Below are 12,187 nucleotides of genomic sequence, written 5' to 3' on the forward strand. Positions count from 1 at the left end.
AAAATCCAATGATTCTGTTTCCGGAAATTAGCCGGAAGTGTGGTCTTTTATTATGTAATATTTCTGACGATGTTTGTTTGTAGTAACAAAAAATGACCATTAAATATCGGTTACATAGTATTAATAATTAAAACATTAAATATACAGTGGCGTGTATTCAATTATGCACGATATATATATATATATATATATATATATATATATATATATATATATATATATATATATATATATATATATATATTATATTATAATTATATTATCATTTAAAGTAAAATTTGTTATAAACTATACAATAAATCTAAAAAATAAAATTAAAAGCATCACCTAAATATGCTTGTTTTGCGGGCACTTTTAAAATGCAACTAAATATTATTTTTTTTTTATTTATACGTTTATTTGTCAGGGACAATGCAGAGCACATTATTACTTACATAATTATCACAGTCAGTAGTAATATGTGTAAATGTGTTGCAAGGTTTCTAGCCAGTAGGCTAATTTGCAACCCTAGTCCCTGGTCAGACCTTTCTAAAATAATCAGAATATTTTGTTTTTAAAAACTACACAGTCAATTACACAATCATACTATAAATACATAAAAACTATATACTAACATAAAAATTTCACAAAATCATGATCATATTAGACAATACAGCACATCATATAGCACGCCCCCAAATACCCAGCCGTAGTCAATGGCCACATGTTTGATTTTCTTTCAGCCAGTATTTTACCTGTCTGTTAAATGTTTTTTGCTCTGTTTGTGTTTTTATTTCAGTTGGTAAATCATTCCAAAAATGGGTTCCTATCACGGAGAAACATGACTGGCCGAAAGTGGTTTTACGCCCCTCTGTTATTAAGTTGCCACCAACTGCTCCCCTAGTGGCCACTCTCCTTGTGCTTATTTTTGTTACAAACGGACAGAGTACGGCTGGAGCTAAATTATTTACACATTTAAAAATCAGTTTAATAAAAGAGAACTTGATAAAACTATCAAAATTTAAAAGCTTGTATTTTTGTATAATCAGACAATGATGCCACGTAATTGGTTTCTGATCCATTATTTTCAATGCCTGTTTATACAGTGATATAATGGGTTTGACTGTTGTGTGGGAGGCTTGGCCCCATACAGTAACACAATAAGATAGATGAGAGAGAATCATAGCATGAAAGAAAAGCAATGATGCCTTGACAGGTATATGAGATCTTATCTGTCTAAAACAGTTCAAATTTATCTGAATAGTCTTGCAGAGTTTATTGATGTGTTTATTAAATTTAAGTTGTGAATCCAAAATAATACCTAAAAATTTAAATTCATCAACTTCCTCTATTATTGCTTGATCTATTTTGATAGTACATTTAGCTTTCCCTCTTATAGAAAAGCACATAGATACAGTCTTTTTGATGTTTAGTGTCAAATGATTATTTTTAAGCCACTGGGAAATACCCTCCATTTCCTTAGTCAATGTCTCTGCTACTGCAAGTGGTGTTTTGGCCGATGCATAAATTACTGTATCGTCAGCATACATTTGACAGTTTGCTGACTGACAGCATGTTGATAAATCGTTTATATATAAACTAAAGAGCAGAGGCCCCAAAATGGATCCCTGTGGAATACCCATTTTGGAGTATAGTGGTGTTGAGAGTTCTGTGTTTATTTTAACACGTTGCTCTCTATGCTCCAAGTATGATGCAAACCAGCCAATAGCATGTTCAGAAAAATTAAAAGTGGTAAGTTTATTCAAGAGTATCATGTGGTTCACGGTGTCAAAGGCCTTTTTTAGGTCTATAAACACAGCTCCCACAACATTACCCTTGTCCAGCTTACTCTTAATGTTTTCAATAAGGTAACAGTTAGCCATTTCTGTGGAGTAACCTGCTCTAAAACCAAACTGTTTTGAACTGATAAGTTTATTACTTTCAAGATACTCTATTAGCTGTTCCGTAATAACCTTCTCTAAAATTTTTGATAGGGCAGGCAATATAGAAATTGGCCTATAATTGCTTGCTTGGTCCTTTATACCATCCTTAAAAATTGGTGTAACAATGGCTTGTTTCCAACTTTGTGGGAATTTACCCACTCTGATGGAAAGGTTTATCAGATGGGTTACAGGTTTAACCAAGACAGAGCTATGAGCTTTAATAAACGCAGTATCCAGCCCAAACACATCCTTTGCCTTAGACATATTTAGTTTAGTAATGATTTTATGTACTTTTTCCTGACTAACCTCTTTAATTTGGAAAAGTTTTGATGACTCAGACTTTGTGGTGATATATGATAGGTTTGCTGGTTCAAAAGTCTCAGCAAGTTCCTCCACTGACTGAATAAAGAAGTTATTGAATTCATTTGCAATAGCTGAATTGTTAGTACTGGTAGCTCCATTTACTTCCAATTCTGATATTGTTTTTTGTTGATTAGGCTTAAGTTTAATAAGACTGTTGAGGTGCTTCCAAAGGGATGCGCTATTTCCTTCAGATTCCTCAATCATTTGCATAAAATAGGCGGTCTTTGCTTTACGCAGTTCTCTAACTACTGCATTTCTCAATCCTTTAAAAACGAGGAAATCGGTGTTTGTTTTGGAAAGCAGTGATTTTTTCAATGCATAATCTCTTTTTTTCATTAGCTGACGGATGTCATTATTCAGCCATGGTAAAGAGACTTTTCGTTGCGTACCTTTGAATGTCTTAGTATATTTCCCAATCAAATTTGTAAGGTTTTTCATCAGGGAGTTACAACAATTGTCTAACTCATTCGATTGTAAAACATTATTCCAGTCTAAATTGTCTAGATCGTTTTTAACGTGTATCAGCTTGTTTTTGGGAATAACCGAATGCCCTGTCTTACTTTCATTCCCAAATTTTAGTAAACGCTGTTTAGTAAGTTTTCGGACAACCATAGTCATATTATGATCAGAGAGACCCGTAAGTAAATTATACGTTCTAGTAATTCGTTGGGGTCTATTAGTAACTATCAGGTCTATCATAGTTTTACTCATTCGCGTAATCCTTGTTGGACCCTTCATCATCTGCTGAAGACTTATTTTGACAACAGCCTCTTCAATTTTTTTCTACGACTTTTGTCTAACCAGTTGATATTAAAATCACCCAAAAAGATAGTTTCGGTGCGAATATTTACGTGTTTAAAAAGCTTATCTAAATGATCATAAAATGAAACATCATGAGATGGTGGGTTATACAGCACTACAATGTTAAAATTCATCTTAGGAGACAATATAACATTCAAAGCCAAACATTCTAATGATGTATCAAGTTTGATTTCGTTACATTTCAAAGTGTCCTTAACATAGAATAGTACTCCCCCACCACTTTTACCAGATATTCTATCTTTTCTATAACAATTGTAACCCGGAACATCAATCATACTGGTCGGGATATTACTATGCAACCAAGTTTCACTCAACGCCAAAAAATCTAAATTGGAGTCAGTTAACAGATGTTGAATCTGATCACATTTTGGCAGTATACTCCGAATGTTCAAGTGTCCACCCAAAATACCCTTAGGTTTAGATGTAGGCTCCCATATTACCCTTGCGTGATTTACAGTCTGAAAAAATCTAAACTCTCGTTGTTTCCTTATGGATTGGATACCACTGTCGCCGTATGAAGCTCCCGTTACCTCAGGGAAGACGTCCGTCTCTCCGAAGCCCAGCCGCTGCACGCGCAGTCCACTCGCCAGTGCACCTCCCGGGGAAAGGTTAGTAGATGGACCTGGATTTAGTTGCACATCCCCAGACAGTAAAATCAGAGTCAAGATAACGCTAAAAGTATTCCACTTGCGTCCTCTCCGATTGTCCTGCTTTCTCGGTGCTCCACGACGAGCGATCCCAAACTGCTTAGTATTCGAGCTTATGGCAATGTTGTTTTGCTTGCTCGTCGTGCTGCGACGGGAATTATCAGATTGTTTGATGATCGAGAAGACGGTAAGATATCCATATCCAAAAAAGTTCAATCTCGATATTCCATTCATATTTACTGACTGGTCGTTTTCAACCTGGGACATTTGTTTGTTTGAACTTAGATGTTGTCCAATTGGTGACAACAGAAGCCAACAGCAGAGCAGCAATACACAAACATTTCCCCCATCTCCATGATTGTTGTTTGACTGGTTTCTTTGTTTTTTTCTTAAACCACTAACTGTTTTATTAAAAGCAAGGGCTATTCTGCCAATTAATAGCACACAAAAACAGTTAAAAAGTATTGAAGTGGAGCCTGACAAACCACCCAACACCTCCACCGCCATTACTAATTAATTAAAAGGAAACTAATTATTACAGGACTTCAGACACTACATCTCTCTGGTCCAGTCATACTTATAAGTGTAGCCTATTTGTCCAAAACTCATTTATTTACAAAGATTGAGAATTATTGAATTATTTAGAATTATATCATACAATTTCTAGTTGTATTTTGAGCAGTTTCCTTGACATTTTAATAAAATGCAAATATAAACAAATGTCATGAATATGTATGCTTTTTATTAGGCACGGACAATACAGGTAATGTTGTATTTCTTGTAGTTGTATTTTTTATACCTCAAGACATCACACACATGCAATTTTACAACATTGCAACTGTACAAGTGGGATCTGGTGCCAATTTACAGAAAACACACATTTCTTTATGATGTATCAAAAACAAACACATAAAAAGGTCATCTAAAGAAGATTTGAAAGGCAAACCCATTTTGATAAGGTGCACTGACAAGGTCCCTAAATTACATACAAAAATAGGCAACAATAATTGCCATGTTTTACAGCTGTTATATGGCTAAAATATAGCTAAATTATAATATAGCTAAAAACCAGAAACATTAATACAAAGGGTCCACCTTATGGAAAAAGAAAGCAAACTGTTTGTTGGACAGACAGACACATACATAGTTTAATGTGTTAATAAAAACAAACTGGCAAAGCTAAGTTTTGTGCAACAGGCAAATTCTTACAAACAGGAACAATACAGTATTTGGCTGTTTGTAAAATCTATACTGTATTTTAAGATGCATTTCCTAGTTACAATATGTTGAAGGAACAAATTACATTTTCTATGCTACCCAAAAAGAAGAAACAAAATAGGCACCAACTAAATGAAAAGCCAAAGTGATATTTCAATAACCCTGAAGGAAAACAATTATATTACACAAGTATATTACATAAACATAAAAACATCAAATGGATACTGAGACCAAATGTACATACACTATAAATGAAACTCACTCTTCTGAGATTTTATAGCCCATACATCAAAATCTCTCATGAGTACATATTTACCCAAAAAGTGTTTTCTTTCCAAATGTCATAAAAATCTGCTTGGCACTATCAATATATACATGTATGTGTATGCATTACAATAGTTATTTGCACAGAAATAGTCAAATGTTGCTGAAAAAACAACAAAAATTAGGTTTCACTCAACAGAGAAACGTCTGTGCTATTCATAAGTGACATATGATGTGCTTTGCTTTTATTTATCATATTTTTGCTATGGTTTCAAATTAGGGAATGATATACTGTAGCTAAAGGTGTCAAACACTTACTTAATTATAAGTCAGTTTTCTTAACAGAATATTATAGAGACTGAGAATAACCATTATTATGATGTTAAAAGATGTACTTTAGCAAGAAAAAAAATAATACAGTTGTTGCATATAATGTATAGCAAATGATTCGTTTAGTCCATACTTTGGCCATGTGTTCATTTATTTATGTATGCATTAATGGTATCTTTAACATCACAAAAGTTGTAAAGTGTTAAAATGATTATTCTAGAAGGATCTAGGTAAGCAAAACCAATAAAAAGACAGAAAAGGAATGAACAAAACCTTAACCCTACAGAAGAGAAACTCCAACTGACTGAGGTACTCCAAAATTTAAGGCTAAAATGTGAAAATGCAAGTTGCTACAAAAGAATGGATGTGATTAACATAAAAAATAACTTGTAAATATAGCTGCAAGACAGGCCCTCGGACAATGTTGCCATCGCTACATAGTGGTTTCCAGAAAATGATGCATGGTGGGCACATGCAATTAAGTAAGTAAATATCAGTGGACCATTTGAATGTTGTTACTGACTAGTTTGGGGACTGTAGGCAAAACTAACACCACCACTTTACTCAAAAGCGGGCACTACAGAACTCTTTTGCCACACCCAAGTTTTGCACACGCCTACCGACCAACAACTTTGACGTCTGTGCCAAATTTCGTGACATTTTAAGCCTGCTTAGAGCCTTAAATACACCTGAATGTAATATTGAAGTTTGACAGGTTGCCATAGCAACATATCACAAAACCATTTTAACAAATATACATCAGCCACGTCTCTACATTTTTCTGATCATGTCTGTATTGAATTCGGTAAATATATGCGGACAATTTTAAAGTCTGTTTTACGAGACACACCTTCTGTTGCTAGCTGGCGGCGCTATGCCTGTGACTTACAATATCTACATCAATATGATCAGACCCCATAACCAAACCAATATTTCTCAGATGTGATTGAAATCACTTAATGTATGCAGTAGATATAATACACTTCCTGTTTCCCTGATTTCGCCATAAATCTACTGCCTCGCCATGGCGACAGCATTTTAAATATCAAAAATCTGTTCGCAATTTAAAATCTCCAATGTCTTGGCATCATGCTCACCAAATTTAGTGTCAATCGCATGGATCCCCTAAAAGGAGTATTTAAAAGTTAATCGCATGCAACTGTAATCCACTTTTGTGACTGACACACTTCCTGGCGCCAGTTAGTGGCACTATGCCGGGACTTACAGTAGCCACATCAATGTGATCAGACTCCATGGCCAAACATACACCTTACATTTTAATCACAATCAGAATGTATGCCTTAGATATAAGACTTTCCTCTTTCTGATTTCGCCATAAATTTGTTGCTTTGCCATGGCAACAGCGTTTGAGATATAAAAATCCCTTTACAATTTATCTCCAATGTTTTGGCATCATGTTCACCAAACTTGTTGTCAATCACATAAATTCCCTAGGAGGAGTATTTAAAAGTTTGCTACATGCACTTTTCAAACAATCACAAAAGTTGTTCGGAATGATAATATCTATGCACGTATCAAGTTTTACAAACATGTATGCACGATCTGTGCACCAAGATTTTTTTTCATTACAGGGGTGCTACAGAGCCCCCGTCATGCCCGTGTACCAGCCTTTGCCCGGTCCGAATGGTGACGACTCCAGCGTTTGTGCCAAGTTTCAAGACTTTTCGAGCATGCTCGGGCCCGTAATATACTGAGAATAAGTAACTTAGGGCTAGGAAAAAAATTATTAAAAAAAAGACAACCCCTTCACCATCACCCTCCAATATGGCACTCCCACATTATAAAAGATAAATTGCGAATGTTAGATGAGAAAATATCACAAAGGATTTTGAGGAGATGAGCTACATATAGTCCAGCTACAAATATGGCTGGTGCTCCATTCATGTATTTATGAAACATATGATGGTGCAATAGCTTTTAAAAATGAGCCATGTGGTGCAGGCAAGATGATAACATTGAAATAGTATAACTCTAAAGTGCATTTAAAGCAAGAAATTATTTTCCAATGTTTTCAGAAATGCTGAACTGTTTTAAACATACATTGATATAGCTCTCCTTTAGCTAGAAAACCACTGTATACATAAACCTGCAACCATTCAATTCAAGACAGCAAACGCCACATTTTTGATCTACAATTTGTATAAACTTGCATAGATACAGAGCTGAAGCTTGAATCAGTGTATAATCCCTGTTAGAATTAGAGACTGTTCCAAAACTGAAAATGTTGCAAGTGATACAAACTGTATACAAGTTTAAACCATCTGACAAAAAATACAGCTTAATAGCCATAAAATCTCCAAAATATCTTTGCACTCATCTTGACATATCCAAAAAAGATCCGTAGAGACCGAAATTAAGTCTGTTTACAAAGCATATATGCAGTTTAGGTTAAAAGGCTCTTAACAATGATACATTTTAATAATTTGGTTTCAGTATTTGGACCGTTTGCATTTAGCTACCTGCAATTTTAGGTGTTTGGATAAGATTAAACTTCACAGAACAGCCCTTAAATCATAACGCTTATATTCCTCCGTTCCAAAACCTTTTGAGCTGCCTTTGGAAACACTATAAGGCATGAAAGGTGCATTGCTGGAGAGAAGGCTGTTTCAAAGGGTAGGCAACTTTATTAAAATACCTTCTTTTGGCCAAAATTTTAAAGGCATTACAGCATGCATCCATTGCAGGAAAGGCAATCCCAGAATGCACTTCAACAAGCTCAGTGACAGAATAAATCCACTATAGACTATAGATACATATTCAATACTAAGAGTTTTAATGAGAAGTAGTCCAGTCTATTTAAAAATTATTTAGTGTGTATTTTATTTTAATGGTTATTAGCTTAAACGCTTTTAACTTAGCAACATGCTAATGTATTCAAATGAATTGTTAGACGTACAGAGTTGCGTTTCAAATTTGTCACTTGTTCCAAGTTTGCCTTTAAAGGCAGAGAAAGCAAGACAGCTCACTAGGTTTTGGAATAGGGCTTTCATTTTTCTGTGGGTTTAGATTAACAGACTTCATGTTAAAACTGCAATGTTTTTATACATTTGAGACAAAGAAATGATATATGCTCACATTGAAACTGACAGACAAGTCCCATCTCTGTGTAATACTAGTGATAAAGAAATAACTGAACTGCTACTTTGCACACCGACTAAATGTTTGTGTTAAAACAGAACCCGTCAGGACAGCCACATATGCGTAACATCCACCACATACAAAAAATACAAGTGCCCCATACAATCACCATGCTGTTTCCTGCGGTACTGCGGAGAGGATACTCTACCTCTCAAATCCTCCACCTAAGCAAGCGGCTCATGAGGTCCCCTTTGGACTCGTTGAGCCTGCCGCGATATAGCCTACTCAGCCAGCTATGCTGCTGTGTAACCGTGGCATGAGTTGCTCATGTTACAAGTCCCACCGGTTGATGAAGAGCTCAAAGGCGGAGGAAGAAAAGAAAAACGATTAAAGGAGATGACCGGAATTCCTCACACAGCGACTCTTCGGAACGAGCTGTTAGGTGGGAAGAGGGTCATCGTCACCTTTACTGCATTTGCACTTGCAGCACAAAATGAAAGGTGTGGCCAGCAGCAGAAATGGTGAGGCTACCAGTAAGAGGAGGCCGAAACCGGCGAAGATTCCAACGACCTGTGGAAAAAACAATGAAGTCAATATAACAGATGTTAAAAAAAGTACATGAGACTGGTGGTCTACCGATATGTCCAGTCAATGTGACCAATTCAGTTCAGATAGTCATAATGAGTATTCACTTAAACTACTAACAACAAGCTGTATGATGATCTGAGATGTTCACTGTCAAAAAAATTGGTCCAAAACTGTACATTTTCTGTTGCTGGGGTGGTACCCTAAGGTTACGTTTGGTACCCTTATAGGTACAAAACATAATACAATGTTGTACCTTTTTGGGTACATTACTGTACCTCAAGGACCTATTGTGTGCCTTTAAAGGCACAGTTAAATGTTGTGTACCCTTAACATGAAACTGGTACAAAATGGGCTATTACAAGTACGCAATAGGTCCTTAGGGTATAATATGTAGCCCCTAAAGGTACAACATTTCAATGTATTGTATACATATAAAAGGTACAAACATGAATCTTTGAGGGTACCATCCCAGTGACAGAAAAGGTATAATTATGTACCTTTTTTCTGACAGTGTTCATCCAATGCAGCACCATAATTCACCACATAGGGGCATCAGATCTTTATAATTTATTACTGGAAAAGATGTATTCATAAAACATGTAATCATGGTCTTAAAATTATGCTTGCTTCACATCACTCTAAGACACAGTATGAAACTTATATTCATATTTAACAACTTCAAAAACATATAACTGGCCTCTATTTCCATAGACAAACTTCCCAGAATTTCTATAAGGACAATTACAGCGATTCATCAAGGGACCCATTTGCACACACTCTCCATTTACTTTTGGCGCTTTTCCATTGCATAGTACCCCACGGTTTAGTTTAGTTTGGGTCGGGTCAGCTCACCTCACTTTGGCTTGGTTAGCTTTTCCATTGAGTTTAGTATCACTTTGCAGTGGGAGGGATTATAGGCGTGTCGTTATATTTGCGCTGCCTGCTGTGACATCATACAAGTGAGAGCGTCGTTGTACATTCCCATTTATTTATTTATTTATTTATTTATCAGTCCGCCACAAAATTAAAATTGACCATTACAAACAGATGTTTGCACATCGCGTTTATCACTATACCTCTGTCTCACATGACAGGTTCTGTACAAACACCCGTGGCGTCAGCTGATGGCGCTCCGCGGAGCCTCATTTAGGTTGCATTTATGCATATATATAATGCCGACTTGCTCGTCGCAAATGTTCCGCCACAAACTGCAAGTCTGGAAAAAACTGTTATGGTGTCCCGGATTCTCAACATGTGGATGTTTTTCATTGCTAAATGGGAGTTTGGGAACTTATAGCAGAGCAGATGACAACAGGTTTGCTCGAGGCATCGCAAGCTAGCATTGAGGTAAAGCTAATGTTTTACATTATAGCGATGACGTGACGATTCTCTCAGACCAATCAGTGATCTACAGTGTTTTCGCATCACGTTTGGTATCAGCTCGGGTCGCTTGGAACCCCAACCGAGGTGGTAAGAAAAAAAGTATCGGGTACTACGTACTGCACCCAATGGAAAAGCTCCCAAAAGTAAGCTGACCCGACCCAAACTAAACCAAACCGTGGGGTACTATGCAATGGAAAAGCGCCATTTGTCTATGTAAATTCTTTTGCAGTCTGAAAAACCACACGATTAACAAATGGCATGAAGAGGAGAGCAGTGAAATGAAAGAAAAGCTCAAGGCTCAAAACCAGGTGCGGCTCAGCCCAGCAGCTCCATCTTTACTTATTTATAATATAAAGAGTCAAATTCTGATGCTATACAGACTGAGGCTTTGTAAAATTCAAACTCTGAGGGCTGGCGCAGAGCTGCCGTGCTTTTATGATGCCTAATGCGACTCACTGTTCCATGCTGAGCAACAGATGTCTTTGTGCAGATCTCTTTATAGTTTCAGGGCCAGCTCACCTTTTCAACATTATGTTCAGCATACAATGATGTCAGCGCTTAAAAAAGATTTTTTACGTACTTTATTATCATAAGGTTTTAAGTCAAGCAATAAGCAGCACACGTTGTGGTGTATATCACCATGGTTGCGATTTGCACTGCTTTATCATAGTTATATTTCAAAAGACATCAAGGCAGACGAATACAAAACCCTATTATTTAGAATGCAGTATTATGAGTGTGCAGAGCGTATATAATGCAGTTCTGTTGTCATTGTCTCTTCAAAATAATCACACAGCACAAGTTCTGATGTGTTTGACGATACGGATTATTGGCTGATACATTGGTGCATCCCTATACAGTATTAATATAATGGCAAGAAATAAGCCCTAATGAGTAAAAGCCTAGATATACTTTTGACTCGTACACGCAGACCCGTACAGGAGTATGTAGTATGTACTGTCGGCCAGGAGAGGTATTGCAGTTTGCCCCAATACGCATGTATGCATACAAGGCTTGGGGGTTCGTGCCTGCAAGGTACGCTTTGTACACTTAAAGGGGGGTGTTCAATGGTATTTCATGCATTCTGACTTATGAACACAGTTATAGAGCAGTTAGGCGTGTTACAGAGTATTTCTGTGCCGAATGCACTTTGCCAGGGTATATACAAGTTTCGGAACGTTTTTTTTTTTCGATTATGGGTCCAGCTGAGGTTTCAGGGGTTTCAATACGTATCACTTCTTTTTATAGGCACTTCCCCCGGACAACCCCGCCCACCCGTCAATCAGCGGCAGACTATAGAACTTCGCGTGACAAGCACGGAAGAAGAAGTTTGTTTTTGGATGTAAGGAGAAGAAAGCCAGCCTTATGGAAACGATGGATGTAGTTTATTATCCGGGGTAGCAGCGGAGTTTTGCGTGTGTGTTTGATGCGCTGGATTTCGTTGAAAAGTCCCAACCGGGTCATGAGTTGCATGCGGTAAGTAAGACTTCTGCCTTATGTTGGAAATAGGCATGTGCATATTATATTAATGACACAAACATGTAGTGAATC

The 12,187-nt window shown here is 36.7% G+C and overlaps 1 protein-coding gene across 1 annotated transcript in view; it reads right to left on the reverse strand.

Annotated features, from left to right (window-relative positions):
* Positions 1-4,476: 4,476 nt before the first annotated feature.
* The window catches only part of LOC141362511 (probable E3 ubiquitin-protein ligase RNF144A-A), a 59,843-nt gene continuing 52,132 nt past the window's right edge, over positions 4,477-12,187 (reverse strand). The window contains exon 8 of the mRNA XM_073864707.1: positions 4,477-9,235. Coding sequence (XP_073720808.1) covers positions 9,104-9,235 — 132 coding nt within the window. The 3' untranslated portion in view covers positions 4,477-9,103. The remainder of the gene's footprint in view (positions 9,236-12,187) is intronic.

This window comes from Misgurnus anguillicaudatus, unplaced genomic scaffold (assembly GCF_027580225.2).
Source record: "Misgurnus anguillicaudatus unplaced genomic scaffold, ASM2758022v2 HiC_scaffold_28, whole genome shotgun sequence".
In the NCBI taxonomy this organism is placed as follows: Eukaryota; Metazoa; Chordata; class Actinopteri; order Cypriniformes; family Cobitidae; genus Misgurnus; species Misgurnus anguillicaudatus.